The following is a 19,423-nucleotide window of genomic DNA, read 5'->3' on the forward strand; positions in this document are numbered from 1 at the left end:
CTTCCGTTAGTTTATCAATAAAAATATCATATGATTTTTATAAAAATACATTTTTTATATAATTCAGATCGATTCGAACTGTATGGCAATCCAGCTTATTAAAAATAATATTTGCTTTATAATAAGCACGTCTTGAGCACTATAGACATACCTTCTCCCATTCAACCCTCTCATACATAGCAATCGAGGCAAGAAAGATAATTTTCAAATCATACAAAGTATATACAGATACAGAACATTTTAATATGTTATAAAAAGTCGATGTTAATATTTAAAAATAAGTATCAGTTTAAAATTATTCAAAATAATTTTAAATGCACGTCTTGCCTCAACCGCTAGGTTTTATTTTACAATCCGTCGCTTAAAATATTTACACCTAATGTTAAAATATAACTGGTAATGAAGGAAAACATGAAAATAATTTTAAAACTCAAAGTTGGGAATAAAATATAAGGCAATTTTGTTACGAAGCTAAAAAAATATTTGGCACAGTGTTAGTTCTAAACTACGAGAATGATTTGATTATTCGTTAGAAAAATATATGAAAAAACGATTAATGAAATAGTAAAGTAACGTACAATAAAAACAAATAAAATCTTAAACTATTTTTGATTGTACTTAAGGTATCCTCTTAAAGAATTCCATTTTATGTAAAAAAATTAGTACATAAATCCTGTCAATTGTTTAATTAATATTTTAAAAATATTATCATTACCTCACAAATTAGAACCGTTTTATTTAATTAATATTTAATGTGTAATTAATTAAATAGTTAAACTTTAGTCAAAACCTAAGTCTTTAATGGACGGACCAAAAAATCATATTTTTTTTATTTACAAAAGAAACTCCAATTCTATATCTAGAGATTCTTAATATATTTATACTAAATGTATGTTGAAGTATAATAAGCGTTTTTCATTAGAGCTTTTTTTAATATTGTTAACTTAATTTTATACGTATCAAAAAACTGGACGAACTTACAAATAATTTACAATCAAATGCTTAAAATTGAGTTGTTTCATACTGTTGAATAGAATAAACAAACTTATAACACAATTTTCTCTTTAAAAATATATAAGACCTATGACAAAAATAAAAATTAAATTTTACACTTATAAGCCTACTTGGCTTTTAAGTGTAAAATTTAATTTTTAAGGTCCTTTTTAATATATAATATATATAACTTTAAATTTTATTTTTATTATAAAATTTAAGTTATTTTGCAAATTAAATAGTATGAAAACAACTCAATATGTGATAATTTTAAAGGGCAGTGATTTATTGCAAAATAATTAGATATGTATTACATCATAATGTTTTCAGAGGGACGAAAATTATGTACCAGGATGTAGAAAAGTACTATATGCGTTTCCAAAATCATTTCTATTTACCCTTTATATAATGGACACTACATATAAGAAGTTTCTAAGTATATAAAAATTCTTGAAGTTTCTAGAAAATTGACTAAACAGTTTTCAAACAAAACCGCTAGACTTATAAGCCCCAAATTATAAATTGTGCATCATATACTTCTTTTTGTTATACGAGTATTAACTTTAATTGGCTTTTCAAATCTTATGTTACTTTTACTTAGAAACTTTCCATATTAGCAACATGTTTAAATATTAAAACAGCAATCATCCACTGTGTCATTATACGACTATATTACGATATAACACAACATACACATGCCAAAATCAGTTGACAGTCTTTAGAGTAAAAGAGACAGCAATACATCGTATTCGTCAATACGATGACGTCACAATTTTCTTTACTTAAAAATTGTATTATATCATATATATCGCTTGTTAGAGTCAATAGACAATTTCAAAAATTCCCATCAGCTGACATGAAATTTCTACACTATCTGGTATTTCTTAGAATTATCTAACTTTGCGGTCAATTTTTTTTTTTTTTTTTTACTAGAACCTTTTTAAACATTGATGCTATTCCCGCCATTCCCTTGACGCTTGGAATGTATGAACTTCAGACGATGTAAAAGTGGTAACACCTTGGTTTCCTGCAAAAAATTAATAATATTTGAACTTGATCATAATAGCTACTACAACCCGATTTTCTCTAAGAGCCGTATAATTACTATGATTTCAGCCAGCCCTACAAAACCTTATTTTCAATCAATTATTAATAGCTACGCATTGCATTTAATGTGGCATACTACTAAAACCACAAGTATTTTTTTTTCGTTTTTAGCTTACATTCTTGACTACATTACATAGATCGCCTTTGTACATCTTTTTTTTGTAATTACTACTGTTTGTTTATATTTTTGGTGTACAATAAAGAATATATTATTATTATTATTACATTTCCGTCACTACGAGTTCACGCAGTAGTTCAGTATTTTTTTTTCTTCTACTTAGTTAATAGAATTGATAAGACAGAAACAAAATTTTGTAGTATTTAAGCTTTACATTGTTAGTTAATATAGCTACATACCTCTGATCCGCCGACCTGGTGTGGGCGTGACGTCACCGTCTGGCGCAGTCCACTGCTCCGTCAGCTCGGTAGCAGAGCGCGCCAGAGATGGATGGCTCACTGAGCGGTGCAACGAGTGACGCCATGATCTACAATATCATTTTACAAATAAAGCTCATTAATAAACATTTACTGGTCCAATTAGTAACGGCGAGGACTAGTATCATTGTCATGAAACAATTATTATACATATCATTTACGATACACTTATCCAAAAATTCGTAATAATTTTATAGCAAATGAACAAATTAAGTTTTGTCAAAGTTGTGAGGATGGGTCAAAGGTTTGCGTTACGCGTTCTTCTTCAAGGCTCTAAATTATATTTGGGGTATTACATTAGGAGTTCATATGCAAAACGTGAACAAAGAAGTAAAAGTTGCGTTCGCTGGGTTCTGTACACGGATACAACGGAAGAAGAAAGTTAGGAAATAAGTAAGTTAGAAAGCTGTATACTTACGGATTTTGATGATATTGATGTTCGGAGTCGGTGTCATCGTCGTAATATCTGCCAAGCAGCGTGCCCGCGGACACTTCCGAGTGCGTGTCCGCTTGTTCGCGCGCGTAGTCCACCATCATTTCTGACATCGACCTAAGTGGAAATAAGAGCAAAATTAAGACAAAATCACTTTTTTTACTGTGTTAAAATTTAATGTTCGAAATCATAACTTTTTAATCACAAGTGTGAATTGAAACTAGCCCTAAAAAGAATAATCATAACTTGCTAACCCTTTGCTGCATTTCATCAAAATCGCTCTTTGAATATCAATTTGACAGCAGTAATTGTACAATATTTGCAACTTGCTCTTGCTCGGGTATAACTACGAAATTGCATAAATATTTCATCAGATTAACGACCTTACTTAAGATCGGTAAAGACAGCTGTGATGATTTTTATTTTAAAAATATTCAAAATGCTAATTGTTAGTTACGCATTGTGCTTGGCGAACATTTAAATGTAGTTTGGTGGTATAGGAAAATTTGAGATAAAGAAAAAATTAAAATCTATATATTGTGGCAATGAAAATGATCCATTGTTATCTTACATTGTTATAATATTGTATAGATACTGTTACGTAATTAATTTGTAATATAAACATACTCATGCATATCTAAGCCACCAGAACGACTGTGTACTACTCAAAATTTTCTTTAAAATTAAGGATGTAGTCCTATATCGACAACATTTCCTGTTGAATATTCAACGTTTTTGTTCGACCTATAATAATAATCGTTTGTATAACACGCATTCGTCCAGAGGTGGGTCATTTACAGTCGCTATATGTAATAGTTATAGCCAGTAGTGGGTGAATCTTACGTTATAAAATAGAAACAAGCATTGTTGTAAATGCAAGTTATGTATATAAAAGATAGAAATAAGATAAAAAGTGTAAATAAAAATATTATGCTCAAACCCCAATCATTTTCCCGTGTTAAAAAGAAAAAAAAATTTGAATAAGAAACAAAATTAGAAATTAGGACTAGCGTAGATGGGAACCCACCCAGTGTGTGAATGTGGAAGAATGAAAGAAAGAAAATTAGTATGCAGGATGAAAGTGCGAGAAGAATAAATGCGAGAACTGGTATGAACGAGTAGCTTAAGTAAGGACTCCGATCCCCATGTCGGAGGTGTAGTAATACAAAAAAAAAAGCCAGTAGTAGGTACCTCATGTCGACGTGGTCGCTGCGGTAGGAGGAGCGGCGCGAGCGCTGCGGGTCGCGCAGCGAGGTGGCGTCGCTGTCGTACTCGTACAGCGTGGGCAGCGAGCTGCGGCGCGAGCGGGACTCCCACTCGGACTTCTTGCGGTATCGGTTCTGAGGGTAGGTGGATATTTGGAAATTGGTGTTTTGTGTTTTTTGGTAATTTTTAAAGTAGCTACGTAACGTACTACGTTTAGTACCTAATGGCAAATCGGTAATTCTTATAGAATAATTTATACTTATACCACCAGAAGTGCTTTAAGCTAAATTTATGTATGCACGGAGAGTAACGGGTGGGAGAAGAAGAAAAGTCATTGGCTTCTTCTAAACTAATTTAAAACTAGAAAGTTACAACTAAGTAATGAAGATTAAGATAACTAAAATTAAATTTGGTAATTATGTACAATCGCGGAGTGTAATTTATGGGGTTGGGGGGAAAGAGGGGGTTGGGGGGGAGGGTGGTTTTTTACCCCTCCGGCAAACTATTTTCGTGTAAACCCCGTTGTTACAGAGATATCGTGGTTAAAGTTTTAAGGTTAAATTTTTAAATCGGTCACTAATTTATGGGGTTAAGGGGGAAAAGGGGGGTTGGGAGGGGTAGGAAGGGTGGATTTCTACCCCCCCTGACAACTATTATCGTGTAAACCCCATGGTTACGAAATTATTCTCTTCAACTCTTCACTCGACTCTTCACTTGACTCTTCAGACACAGAAACACAAGGCTTCGGAAACGCCATGGTAAACTCACAAATTAAGGTAAAGCTTTAGATTAGGTAAAACCGAATTTCGGGACCGTGGGGGGAAGGGGGGGGAGAGGGTGGGGAACGCTACCCCTGGTACCACTGTCACACCTCAGAACCCCATGGTTATGGAGATATCCATGGTTAAAGTTTTGAGGTTAGAAGAAGAATTTCGAAAGTTAGAGGAACGCTTGGCTCCGGCGCTGCGTGAAGTGCAGCCCTTCCGCCCTCCGCGCCTCCGCGGCACAAAAAAAACACTCTAGGGGTAGGACAGACCAAGACCACGTGGACAGTGGGGTGCTCCGATTCGGTTTTGGGTATTTTTCGAATTTCTAAACCTATATTCTAGCACGCAATGTTACTAATTTTATTAGAATATTATGTCTGACGCGTTATTTTGTTTAAAAGTGTCTATTTGTCAGTCGTTAAAGGTCAGTTCGTATCGTATTTTGATCTTGCAGTAAAAATCGTTTTTACGTAAATTTGTCGGAAAATAACGCGTGATAGTCGCAGAACGGAGCATGAGTAAACTTACCGCAGCACCAGAATTAAGGTGGAGTCAAAAATAACAAAAATTTAACCTTAACCTTATCTCTGTAACAACGGGGTTTACACGAAAATAGTTTGCCTGAGGGGTGAAAACCCACCCTTCTCCCCTCCCCCCCAACCCCCTCCTTCCCTCCAACCCCATAAATTACACTCCGCGGTTGTACATGTTATCCTTAAATTTATTTATTTTGCTTAATATCGTAACTTTTTTTATTCTTTCGGCAGTCATTCAGTCTTTATCATCAATTACGAAAGAAGACAAAATTGTACCTACTTGAAAAATTTCCACACTATACTAACCTTAGGCTTATCCGGAGGGGGAGCCAGAATGCGTATGATGACCTCCCACTTAGGCGGAGCATACAGCGGCGCGAAGCGATGATCGTGCGCGACTCGCGTGAAGTCCTCGCGAGTGGAGGAGCGCGCCAGCTCGCGCCGCAGCGTGCTCTCGTGCGCGATCAACTCGCGCCAGCGCAGGCGCTCCTCGCGGGTCAGGCGGTACGAGCGCTCTGTGTCCATCAGCACCTGCAGGACCATTTGTAATATAATTGATAACTTCATTATTTAATACTATCAAAGTCACAAAATATATACGATTTGAAGAAATTATTTATTGTTGTGTTCGATTTACCTAACATGCTTGTTTCAAATAAATGTATATTATATAATAACGTAACTTTTGGTTGTGATCTAAACATGAAATCGAAAATAAATGTATAATATAACATGATCTAAACGTGATATAAATACATACATAATTATATTCCTTATGTTGCACACACAAATATTATTTTACATTTTCTATTAACAGTTACACACCATCAGATAAATGACCTACCAAAATAATATTTAAAAAAACTGTTAGCGCGAAATGTACAGCTAATAATATATTTGAACTTTTTTGCCAGTCATAGTGACTATTAATAAGTTGGCCTGAACATTTAGAATATAGCAGATTTTAAATATCTCACTTCATCTTGTGCTTCAGTCCTCAGCACCCTTGTGAGTACATTCCAGTTCGGAGGCACCGGTGGAGCTGGAGTCGGTTCTGCCACATCCTCATCATCTTCTTCCCGGTACAGGGGGTTGCGGGCGGGTGGAAGCTCGGGTAACAGGGGTAGATCAGGAGAGGATGGTGGTGGGTACACCGCACCTGTCTGCTTGATCAGCTCGGGCGAGAAAAGGTCTGGGCCACCTTTACCTATAGATAAGTAATATTATCCCATATTTAGAACAACGTTTCATTCCAGGCAATATCAGGCATTGTGACTTATAAACAGAGATGAGTTTATTACCAAGTAATTTTGGGATATTATGTCTTTTGGATTTTAATTCGAATTAAAATTAATTCGTAAAATTAACGCGTCTTCACTTTGCCTAAACAGGTTCAGGTGAATAACAATCAACCATAGAATAGACGACAAAATTGGAACACAAAAACATGATATGTGTGTTAAAGCAAAATAAAGCAATTGAGAAACATTACTATATTTATTATTTAATAATCTTACCAATAAACTTCTGAGGCGGCAGCGACATGGGCACTCTCTCCATCTTGGGCGTCAGCGTCATGCCGGAGGCGCTGCTGATGTCGGAGAAGTCCTCCCACTGCGCGTCCGGCAGCGTGTGGTTGCGGATGGTGACGTCGAACTGCGGCGGCGGCGCGGGCACCTGCCGGTACTCCGTCACCAGCCGCTTGTGGCGCTCGATGTCTTCGATCGTTTTTTTCTCGGTTATCGTTCGGAGGAACACGTCGTCTACCACGTGGGAGGTTATTTCGGGTTTCCTGAATTTAAAAAAAAAATGTTTTATTTTCGACTACGTACAATGTTTTGGTTAAAATTTTCAAGATTATGATCCAAATAGACGTATAGTCTTTACAGTTTATAAGATTAAATGTATGATTTTCGTATGGCTTATATTACAGATTTAATCTAAAAACTTTCTTTTTTAAATAAGTAGTCAATAGCATCCTAAAAAAATAATAGTCTGGAAAGGATATCATTATTCAGCATATCTTACCTAGCAGGTACGATAGGTGTTTCAGACATGGGTTCCAGACTCTCCATTAGCATTTCATGTTCCTCAGTCTCTAGACGTTCCTTCATCACCGGAGGTGGTGGAGGCGGTTTCTAAAGAAAAAAGTAATCATCAATAAAAAATTGTTAGAAATATATATTGTTAGGGGCATCTTGATGTCAGCATCAGCATATAAGCGACAACGCTAACTTTAAGAATTACAAATTCCAAAACTTAACCTTTACTGAATTTACTAAGCGTTTTAGCAAAGTCAAGCTGTTTAAAGCTTACGTAAATGCAATGAATATATACTGCTCTAAATATATAACTATAAAGTTGGCAGAGTAGATACTATAAGGTATTTGAGAGTTTCTATAAGATATTTGAGGCAGGCAACATTATGGCTTAGCGTATATTACACTGTTTCAAAAAATAAGCTTTTTAAAGCAATCTATCAAAAGGCTGTAACGATAAACACCTTGAGACCCATCACCAAACATCGAACAAATGACATGACATGGATACCTTGATGTGGAACATTCTCGCATGTGACCTGTCTGTGACCTCAGTGACAGAGTGTGTGTCTGTCATCTCTGTGTTGAGAGATGCGATGGACCGCGGACGACGCGCCCATTCCTGGTTAGTGATATGATTGTGCTCATGATGATGGTAAAGAAGTGAGTTATAATTGATACTGATGAAAAAGTTCCATTCAATATTATGGAATATTTGTACCATCGACAGATACATGAAGTGTCGGTGACGCAAGTGCAGTGAATTTTCTTTAAGAGCAATCGTGTCAATGTTAAATGTCTACTTTTTTTCAAATCAGAATGCTTTTCAATTTCCTTTTTATATATAACTACCTGTACCCTGCGCACGTTGCTACGCTTTTTTTTTTTGGTCGTGTCAACTCAGAATCCTTTGTTGGCTCATGCACAACATTTTGCTGAAGATCATGACATGATCAAATGCATAGTTTACGATTCTATAAAGGACATACAGACAAACATTCATTTTTATGTATATAGATCTGTTATGTAGCTCTTACATTAAAGAAGTATTTTAATTAATTATTATCATTGTCTTATTCATATTATAATAGAAAAAAGTAGAAAGAAAATTAAAATAGAAAGAAAAATTCCGTTTAAACTAGCATTTTATATATCGTTCCTAAAAACTAGTTTTATTGTGAGAATTTGAGGTGCAGTTAAAACAACATGGACTGATCAATTTTGTTTCCATTTAATGACTGTGACTAATGGTTATACTTATAACAAAAATTAGGTACGCAAATAATGAATTCAATTAGAAACAAATGAAAAATGTGGGCCTCACACGTATTTTATTAGCAAGTAAAAATATGTGCAAAATGATTAAAAGTGTCAATAAACTTATCAAACCCAGTTTCCGAAAATGAGAACCAGTATGAAAATGTATGAGTATTACTTTTGACTTCTGATACCTTAACTCATAGAATGTTGTAATTTGACAAATTATTGTTGATTAACCAAAACGTTAATTGAAAAGACTGTAAAGGTTTTGTAATAATTTTTGTTTTATTGTATTTTTAAACGGTGATGACGATGATGATGATTTATTTAATTTCACTGAAACTATCATATTGACTTCTCCGAATTTTAACATAGAACTGACTAATTTCTTTTAAGCATTCAGAAGTGTGTATAGTCAAGGATTGTCATGACTTAATAGTTTTCGTACCTGTCGATCTCTGTTAACCTCGGAGTATAGTACTGGCGGTCGCGGCGGCCTCTCCGGTGGCACAGCGTGCGCCGCTCTCGCAGGCAGCGGCAACGCGCCTGGCGATACTGTTCGTACTGATTCTTGTCGCTCATGTTCGTCTAACATTGTCGTTTGTCTGAAGAAAATTGCATTTATAATAATCCTGTACATATTATAATTTCGAAGGGATTTTCTAATGCAAGTATTGGCTTTCTATCTTTAATTTTTTTGATCTTAAATCAATGTGAACATTAGGTTAATATCAAACAAAATAAAGTCCTTTATTTACGAAGTTTTCCAGATTCAAGATCAACAATTGTTACTTCTATTAGATACATATATGATACAGGCACATTATTTATTTTTCGATTCAAAACAAAACTGAAAAGAAAAAAGAGTTGCACAGGGAGTCATCTTAATACCACAATACTTTAATATACACAATAACAATGAAAACGATGACACAGATGATTTAAAGAAATAAACATAATCAACTGACCTCATACTACCGCCATCAACCTCAGTGGTAGTAATGGTGGAGACAGGAGAAGGTGGAGCAGGCGGTCGCTGTACGCGCACACGTACGTCGAAGGCCGGCGCGCCTGAGTGAGCGTGCATACGCGAGTGAGCACTTGTTTCGTGAGATTCGCCGTAACCATTTAGCGGGTTAATTTTTGTTATTAAGTTAGCAAATATGTTTCAATTTTAAATGAGGTTTAGGTGATACGGGTGTTAAAATATACAACCAAAAATAATTAAATAATGTAATTATAAAGAGATTAAGAATTAAAAGAAATACCGTTTTTCGGTTTTAAATTTTCACTGTCTTTTTATAAGATTTAGAATTTAAGTTAGTAAATTTGTCGATATTTAACTTTTACTGTCGTTTTAGAAATAAATGAGGGTAGATTTAAAAGTTTTAGATATTATATGAATTAGTTTATGAGTTTATTTTTTGTTTAATCCTTATCTTTAGAAAAATTAAACTTACAAGACTATCTTATACTATGATATTCATTGCAACTCTCAAATGAAAATACCTTGACTTTTAAATTGAATTTATCATCACTATCAGTTGAGGTCAGTACATCAACGTATGCATGTTATAAAACGCAGATGTTATCAATGTATTATCTCACCCTCACTCTGATACTCGTCGATCATGAAGCCTTGGTTGACGTGCACCTGCTCGGCCTCGCTGGGCGTCTCCGAGGGGTAGTCAGAGGGGATCGTATCGGACGCTACGCTAGCACTCTCCGCTGTTACTGGGTAAACAGGGTGCGCTCGGGGGATCTTCACCTCTGTTGAATTTTGTTTGAAATTATATTCTTAAAGTTTAAAATTTGACGACTACAATAACTAATTAAATTTGACGAATAAAAAATATGTCGCCTCTTTTCAAACTTTTCTAGGTATGATTCAAACAGGAGCTAAAGCCAAAGTTTAATGATCGAAAGCACTTATCAAAGTATATTTGAATAAAATTGTCATGTAATTTGAATAACAACGAACTATGTAATTAATGGTAATAAAGAGAGACAGCACTTAATGATGGTTTTAATATGGATTCCAAACTCTATTGTTTTGTGGTTAAATACCTTTTAGCAAAATTATATTGTTTAAATTTGCATAGTTTAAAATGTTTTAAATGGTTATTCAGAAAATCCTGTGGTGGCTTTTATTGATTAAGTGCCAACAAACCATACTATATTAAGTATTAAATTATGATCAAATATTCAAGTTACTAAATATTTTACAAATTGAGTTAATGATGGACTGTAAATGTACTAAAGCCCTTCCTACATGGAAACAAAAATTTGTTTTCAGAGCGTGTTGATAAATATTATTTTCTATTTCTCAAAAGCACAATTTAAAACGTTAATTCATAACATAATAAAATGTCTTTTAATACGGTCATTTTGTTACTGCCAACCAATATTAGAGCTACGCAAGTAACTTAGCATATCCTCATTTTTTCTGCTCTCAAATAATTTGCAGCTAAAAAGGGTCTTTTAAGGCCTCATAATATGATTTGTAAGAGTAAAATATAGTAAAATATTAAGAGGAAAGTCAATTTACCTTGAATACTCTCTCTACTGATGATGGAAGCAGAAGAGTCATCGATGAGTCTTCTCGGCGCTGGCAGTGCTCGTCTCCTCAAGCACAGGTAGGAGACTCCCAGACCGAGCAGCAGAAGGGTGAGAAAGAGAATGGCACAGATGATCATGAGGATGTGGGTACCAGCTAGAGGAGCCTTTGCAGGGAGCGGTCCTTTAGCTTCTGGCCTGAAAGATAATGTACGCTTTTTAACCGACTTCCAAAAAAGGAGGAGGTTCTCAATTCGACTGTATTTTTTTTTTTTTTTTTTATGTATGTTACATCAGAACTTTTGACCGGGTAGACCGATTTCGACAAATTTTGTTTTAATCGAAAGGTGATGTGTGCCAATTGGTCCCATTTAAATTTATTTGAGATCTAACAACTACTTTTCGAGTTATATCTAATAATGCGTTTTTACTTGACGCTTTTTTCGTCGACCTACGTTGTATTATACCGCATAACTTTCTACTGCATGTACCGATTTTGATAATTCTTTTTTTGTTAGAAAGGAAATATCCCGAGTTTGGTACTGTGATAAGGAAACCAGGATCTGATGATGGGATCCCAGAGAAATCGAGGGAAACTCTCGAAAATCCGTAATAACTTTTTACTGGGTGTACCGATTTTGATAATTTTTAATTTAATCGAAAGCTGATGTTTATCATATAGTCACATATAAATTTTATCGAGATCTGATAACTAATTTTTGAGTAATCTTTGACAACGCGTAGTTGCTTGACTATTTTTTCGTCGATCTACGTTGTATTACTTGTCGATGTAATTGAAGTCGGTTTTTTTTTTCGTTTGCGAGCAAACACAATTATAGTAAATATTGTGGTTTTGTACAAATTTGCAATGAAAATTTTACCTAATATAGCGCTTTTTTTTCGATATATTAGAAAATTCAGTTACTAGCACTCTGGGAGAGAATTAAAATAAATTTTATTAGAGTGCTGCTAGTTGACATGTCAGTAGTAGACTTTGTTCTTTACAAATATTGACAACATCTGGTGTTTCATGTGTTCATTGTGTGGGTTTAATAACAGCCGTTGCCTGACAGAAATGGACATGTTCTTAAATTTGTGTATAAATACTAGTGGTCACCCAGTAGTCGAAATCCCACCATAATTAAAAATTTAAATTAAAAAAAAGCAAAAAATTATGAAAATAAAGAACCTTTTTTTAAATTTTTCAATTTGACTACAGAGTGACAATGAACAAAAGAGTAACTATAATATGCGTGTGTGTGTTTAATACATGGTAGTATGTGTCTTTTTTTATTGATTTAATATATTTTTATCCACAACACTTGTGGAAATTTTTGCTAGCTCCGAAAAATCGTATATGAACTCCAATTAATTATGATGATAAATTATATTAATCGAAGAACAAAATAATGAAATTAATTATTAATTATTTACTGCAACAGTGGTGATTATTGAAAGTTACTGCGCAATTTTTATTAAAATATTACAAGTTTTGTAGAAAACCGTAAAAGAATAAATTCCTATAGAAAACCAAAAACACTATTTTTTTTCAGAATGTTATCAATGGTTATTTGGTTTCAATCTTTAAAATCTTGGCATACACAACTTTTTATTGTTTAAAGAAAAATCAGACATACACAAATATGTTCCAACACGGAACCATTTAAGAAAGTTCAGCAATAAAATGATTAACAATAGCTTGCATTTAATACAAAGTGCATCCTCTCAGAAGTACAAGGATGTGCCACTCGTATAAGTGTGCCTGTTGTCAAGCCATAATTATACGTATGTACATTGTACAAAGAGTAACGAATAATAATGTTTTCGCACTTGTGATTCCACGCCTCAATGCTCTGAAGGATGTTCAGCGGAGAACAATAATTACTTTACAACGGAGAAGTACCGAGTAGCGTACAATCAGATAACGGTTTTAAAAAATGCGTAATTATATTGTCTTCAGGAAGTTTTGTTTCGAAATATACTAAAAATATATGTTTATTTACATAAATACTATAATACAGGTCAGGGCAATAACTAAAAACTACTTCATAAAATAATAACAAAATATGATTTTTATAAACGAATTATTTTACCAATTTTATAATCTAAGTACGAATTTCAACTTGATTTGAGACTTATTGTATGTAACATAACATTTTAGAACATAGATTTTACACAAATATAAATTCATCTTATCAGCAAGTACAAAAAAATATATATTTTAATTGAAAAATTTAAACATTTAGTTTATAGGAAACAAATTAATCTTAACATTTAACATTTTTTATAAACATCATTTCCTGTTAGATTCGGAAATTTTCGCCTCTTCCGTTGTGCAAGGTTACAAATAAAACATTTCCTGTTAGATTCGGAAATTTTCGCCTCTTCCGTTGTGCAAGGTTACAAATAAAACATATCGAAGAATTCTATCAAAACAAGTATCCTATTGTTTTTCTGCACTGCAGAGCAGAAAATATGAATGTCATAGAACTACTAAAAAGTATATGATGAATAATAAAAATCTAACACATTTTATTTAACTCTTAGGAAAACTGGACTTCCTGCTCAAAATATGGAGCAGCCCGACTGGGGTAGTACCTCGACCTTACAGAAGGTCACAGCTAAATAATACTGTTTTCAAGCAGTATTGTGTTCCCGTTGGTGAGTAAGGTGACCAGAGTTCCGAGTATTTTGGATTAGGTCGGGAACGCGCTTGCGATGGTGCTGGTGTTGCAGGCGTCTATAAGCTACGGTAATCGCTTACCATCAGGTGAGCCGTACGCTTGTTTACCGACCTAGTGATATAAAAAAAAAACAGAGAAAAAAGTAAATTATTATAACTATTTTTATGCCTTTTTAATTTTGGTCATTTTACATTTTAAAAATTGCAAAGAAGCAAGAAATATGTAATAAATTTGCTGAGTGTAGAGCACACTGACTTTATTTTCAATCAGTCTCACTTTCAGTAACTCAATTGCAAATAAATAAAAATAAACTTACGTGTAAATGAGGGGGTTGAAGACTGGCACGATGGGTGGCGGATAACGGCACACGATGGTGATGACCTCGTCTCCATCCATTTCGAGACCTGGATGGAACCGCACCACTATGTTGTTGGTGAACACTCTGAGTGGGTCCTGATGAAACGAATAAAGATATATAACTTTCGTCCTCGATAATAATTACAAAATTGACATTTTTTTATAGCTGTGTGACTCTAAAATTATATTTAATTTTTTTTTATCAAACTTTACGTAGTGCCCCAAATAAAGTCTTAACTTTAATAAATAGTAGAAATAAATTAAAAATAATTGATTATAAATTTTCCTGAAAAATAACTGAAGTATATTTGACTAGCCCGTTGGCGTAGTTTGTAGTGGCCCTGCTTTCTGTGCCACGGGTTGCGGGTTCGATTCCCGCCTGATTCTGGGTGTAATATTTGTATTTATATATGTAATATTTCTATGTATATTTATAAAAAAATATATAGTTATAACAGTCGGCTGTTACCTGTAACACAAGTATTAAGTTGCTATATATATATGCAAAAAAATAGATGACTAAGGTCACTTAAAATTTTCAACAATGCATACTGAATATAATAAAATGTGTACAAGTTGTATTTCTAGTAGACCAACTACACGGTAATAAATTGTTATGTGTATATACCTGTTTGGTACCGCATCCCTTCAAAGGTAGCTCTAGTTTGTAGGACGTAGCGCCCTTGCCAGCAACCTGGCACGCTGAATGACGATCGAAATCCGCGTACGCGATACCGTAGAACTTCTCGTTGAATTTTAGTTCGATCTGGAAAATGTATAAAATGTCAACTCAATCCTCAACTTTAACAATTTTTTTACTTTAGTTACTTAGATTTCCACGTTGGACCAAAATAAATACATTGACTTCAGCATCAAGTGCACGCGCATTGAGTTGTAATTTTGTGTGACAATCCAGAAAGGTAATTTATTTATTTATTTATTTATTTATAAGGGATGGTACACAGCACAGAAAAAATTATAAAACAAACAAGAATGAAATATAATCAAAAAGGCCAATTACGACCATCCATCCGTTTAAAATTTAAATTAACAAACGTGAAAAACAAAAAAAAAATAAAATAAAAGGAAACACAAAACCATTAACACGGTGAAAAAAAAAACAAAAAAAAACAAACTTATTTTCATATTAAGCCTATAAGTACCCTTGGGAAGTATAAATTAAAAACAATTAACTAAATGGTAAAATTAAAACAAAAAAAATGGCTAATTTTCTTACCGGCACGTTATATTATGAGTGAGAATGATGAAAAAATTTCGAATTAATATAAATAGAATAAGATAAATAAAAATTGTCGACTAAAAAAACTTCTGTAAAAAGACATTTTAATTACCTGCATAGAGCCTGCAGCGCAATTCAAAGTTGCTCTCGTTCTATTCAAGAAGATTACAGGACTCAAATCATCTAGTTTTGTGACCTGTAACGAAAAGGAAAATTAAAATTGACAAAAAATTACAAACATTTACTCATCGCACTTTCAGTTTTCTGTTTCATCTAATCCATCAGGAATCTTTGTTATATAACACTTCAAGACATAATGAGGTGTAATTTCGTGAAGAAAGTATACTTTAATTGCAAGACATTTAACAAACATACATTTAATTCCCATAATATTCTTAATATTTAAGGCCTTGTCAGAACGAAACCCTAGCAATAAATCCAGAGCTAAGATTTAATTAAAAGTATTTTAAATTGAATGAATGAATTCATAAGGATGGCGTTAAATGTTATAATTAAGTTAAATTATGTGTCTTCACTACCGAATGGGGTAGTGTAATGATAGTTGTAAGTTGTGATTGAAATAAATAAATAAAACAAAAATGAATAGGAGTCATAACTTAATAACAACCATGAATCTAAAATAAAGTCAAAATATGAAAATTGTATGGTAATATTAAGGTTGCTTCGCAGCGATCGTCATAAATCCACATAACTAATTATGCGCCCATGGCGATATGCCTGCAGTGTTTGAGTCCATTTACTACCGAACATATACTTCACTAACAACTTCGTTTATAGAGAAGATTACAAAAGACAAAGCTTTATCCAATTAAAACCTCAAAACCATTTAACTTGATATCATAAATATTAATACGCTAAGATGTTTGCGTCCCTTTTTAGAAAAAAAAAACCTCAAAATTACTCCACATAAATTATATATCATTTTAAAGATAATTGCTTGCTCTACCTGTATCCACAACTAAAAAATTTAAACTAATTGAAAAGGAAGGTTAGGTATGCTTTAAGAAGAAGGAATGCTATTTTTTCCTCAAATCAACGCGGGTAAAACCGCGGGGCACAGCTAGTATCAGTTAATATTATTGATGAAATGACGTTATCAGCTTTCAAGAGTCTCTTAGATATACATAAATTTGTTATTAATTGGTAAAACTACTATTTATAAAAATCCTATTTAGAACTCTACTGTCAGCCAACCATAAAATACAAATTGAACTTTGTCGCTTTGTTTTTATAAACTGTTTGAATTTACTAACTTTATTATTATCAAGATATAAGAAATAATTATCCAAGTAACTAATATTACAATATTAAATGCTTTCATTAATAAGCAGACCAAAGTCAGAAGCAGAACCCGTCAAATACCTTTTCAAAGGCTTCCGTTGCATTAAAAAGCTTTTCTAATGGGTGATGCATAAATATAAAGATACACCACGAGTCACAAAACTTTAACCATAAATACGAGCAAAACTGTGTAAAAATTTAGCAATATAAGACATTTTGCTTACAAAACCGCAACGTCGCCCTCGTTGAATAGATTGTTCCATTTTCCCTTGTTAAAGCATAGATAGGTCCGGTAGTTTTTGCGTTATCCATTAGGAATACCAATACTGTTTTCAAGCAGTATTGTGATCCTGTTGGTGAGTAAGGTGACCAGAGCTCCTGGGGGGATTGGGGATTGGGTCGGCAATGCGCTTGCGATGCTTCTGGTGTTGCAGGTGTCTATAAGCTTCGGTAATCGCTTACCATCAAGTGAGCCGTACGCTTGTGTGCCGACCTAGTGACATAAAAAAAACCAAAAAAAAACAAATCTTTTGTCTCTATAATATTTGTAGATACTGATAAAATAAAATGTATGTAAAATTTATGCAGTTATATTTTTAAGCCAAAAACACTCGTCCGCAAACAATGGACATATGCAAAACGATATTATCTATAAATAGCGAATCCATCACCTCGTTTAGACGAAGAACAATGTGTCGTAAATTTTGCCTGTCTTAGCTTTTTTGTAAACTTATTATAACACGCTTATTATAATGGCCAAACGTCTTGATCCTATGCGGTTTTTATTTTGATAAGCAAGTGGGTAGAAAAGTTTTCTGGAAGGAATCTGAATTAGAATCTTGAACCTTCGAAGAGTAAATTGAAATGACACGTTTCCAAAGTAGGAAGCTTTGTTAGGAAATTGACGTTCTTAAAAAAATTATGTGACGATTTCATGACGATTGTGTATGAACTTCATGACCGAAGCGGTAACAGCTTTAGTTCTTCTCATTGATAAGAGATAAGACCTTTGTCCACTTCTTCACAAGATAATACAGGTTAGATATATTACATATCATTACTTACTAGCCACGGAAGAGTACAGTAATTTGGTGTTTTATTGATTGTGTAAAATTCTAGTCAAGCACAATTTTAATGAGCGTTTCGATATTTATACTTCCCGATGAATTTTATATTAAATTTGCTCGGCAGTTCATTAATTTTTACTGAAATATAATATCACCAATAGCCAAAATAAGGTTCTTAAATAATTCTGTATTGATATTGTAAAATATTTAGATGATATGTTGTATCAAGTCAGCAATTGTAATAAATGTAATGTTTGATAATATAATAATGTTAACTTTCCAACTATATACATAAGTTTATAATGTTACCTTTCCATCTAAAATAGTCTGCTCCGGTAATCCATCCCCCTGGTACTCGATGTTGTTTGCCTGTGATCCATAGTTAGACTGCGCCTGCGCAACCGATAGCGCACATGCCAAAACATACCATAACAGTGCCATCGTTAATCTGAAACAAAAGAAAATTTCTTTAATTGAATTTTCGTAATATAATTGTGTTTGCTACCAAACGAAAAACAGACTTCAATTACATCGACAAGTAATAAAACGTAAGTAGACGAAAAAAATTAGCAAACGCTCTAGTTGTCACTACGATTTTCGAAGGTTCCACTCAATTTCTCTGGGATCCCATCATCAGATCCTGGTTTCCTTATCATGGCATCACATTTGGGATATCTCCTTTTCAACAAAAAAAGAATAATTATATATATATATATATATATATGTCGAATGGAGTAACCTCCTCCTTTTTTGAAGTCGGTTAAAAATAAAGTTCATCGTTAGTATTTTAAAGGTTATTTTTAGATTACAATGTTCTTACATTTAATTAGTTAATTTTTAACCTTACCCTACGATAACTTCTACAGGACTAAAGTCTATTACGTCACTATATACTATTTTCTATAATTATATTTATAAGGCAATTACGTCGCTAGCTTTAAACAAAACGACTAAATCAATTGAATATCACTGAGTACGTTTTAGTATGTGGTATATAGAATAGATACAAAACATATTAGAAAAGGTCACTGAAATTATTTTTGTATATGAGATAAGTTATCTTACTTTGGTTTTATGTAAGATATTATTTTATAAAACAGCAATAGCTAATACTATTCGTTTGACCTGATACCACCATTTTTCATGATCAAGTTGTCACTTAGAGTCCAAAGAATAAAATCCAAAACCATTATACAATGTATTATAATCGTTCACGCTTCGCTGTGTGACTTATAGAAGGAGGACTAAATGAAAACACGCAATGATATATGACATTTGAAGAGGATAATCCCGACAAGGACATCGAGTAGTCGCCCACCGCGCTGGCCTTTCACCATACCCACACAAGCCTAGACTAGTAGATTTACCACTGGTGATGAAAATTACAATAAGATTTATTTATTTTGGACCATTTTGTTTTACTTATGTTTTTGGCTACGTC

The 19,423-nt window shown here is 33.5% G+C and overlaps 1 protein-coding gene across 1 annotated transcript; it reads right to left on the reverse strand.

The window, feature by feature from the left end:
• Nucleotides 1-1,195: 1,195 nt before the first annotated feature.
• On the reverse strand, nt 1,196-19,172 carry LOC123662418. Its single transcript, XM_045597263.1, has 17 exons — nt 19,108-19,172; nt 18,292-18,430; nt 15,726-15,809; nt 15,002-15,139; nt 14,333-14,469; nt 11,325-11,530; nt 10,385-10,546; nt 9,745-9,847; nt 9,225-9,381; nt 7,506-7,615; nt 6,995-7,269; nt 6,455-6,684; nt 5,784-6,008; nt 4,160-4,308; nt 2,954-3,085; nt 2,458-2,585; nt 1,196-2,020 (listed from the first exon to the last, which is right to left on the reverse strand). Exons 1-17 carry the CDS (start codon nt 19,170-19,172, stop codon nt 1,947-1,949), a joined length of 2,514 nt encoding a protein of 837 aa, XP_045453219.1. The 3' UTR covers nt 1,196-1,946.
• Nucleotides 19,173-19,423: the final 251 nt, after the last annotated feature.

The sequence above is a fragment of the Melitaea cinxia genome, chromosome 2 (assembly GCF_905220565.1).
Source record: "Melitaea cinxia chromosome 2, ilMelCinx1.1, whole genome shotgun sequence".
NCBI lineage: Eukaryota > Metazoa > Arthropoda > Insecta > Lepidoptera > Nymphalidae > Melitaea > Melitaea cinxia.

What these genes read in the sequence shown, in the direction of transcription:
- LOC123662418 (XM_045597263.1), bottom strand. Translation starts at nt 19,172, where the DNA reads ATGGTTTTGGATTTTATTCTTTGGACTCTAAGTGACAACTTGATCATG. An exon ending in CAGTAGAGAGAGTATTCAAG is followed by an intron (nt 10,547 to 11,324) that starts GTAAATTGACTT and finishes AAAATTCAACAG; the next exon opens with AGGTGAAGATCCCCCGAGCG. An exon ending in CGACGAGTATCAGAGTGAGG is followed by an intron (nt 9,848 to 10,384) that starts GTGAGATAATAC and finishes ACGCTCACTCAG; the next exon opens with GCGCGCCGGCCTTCGACGTA.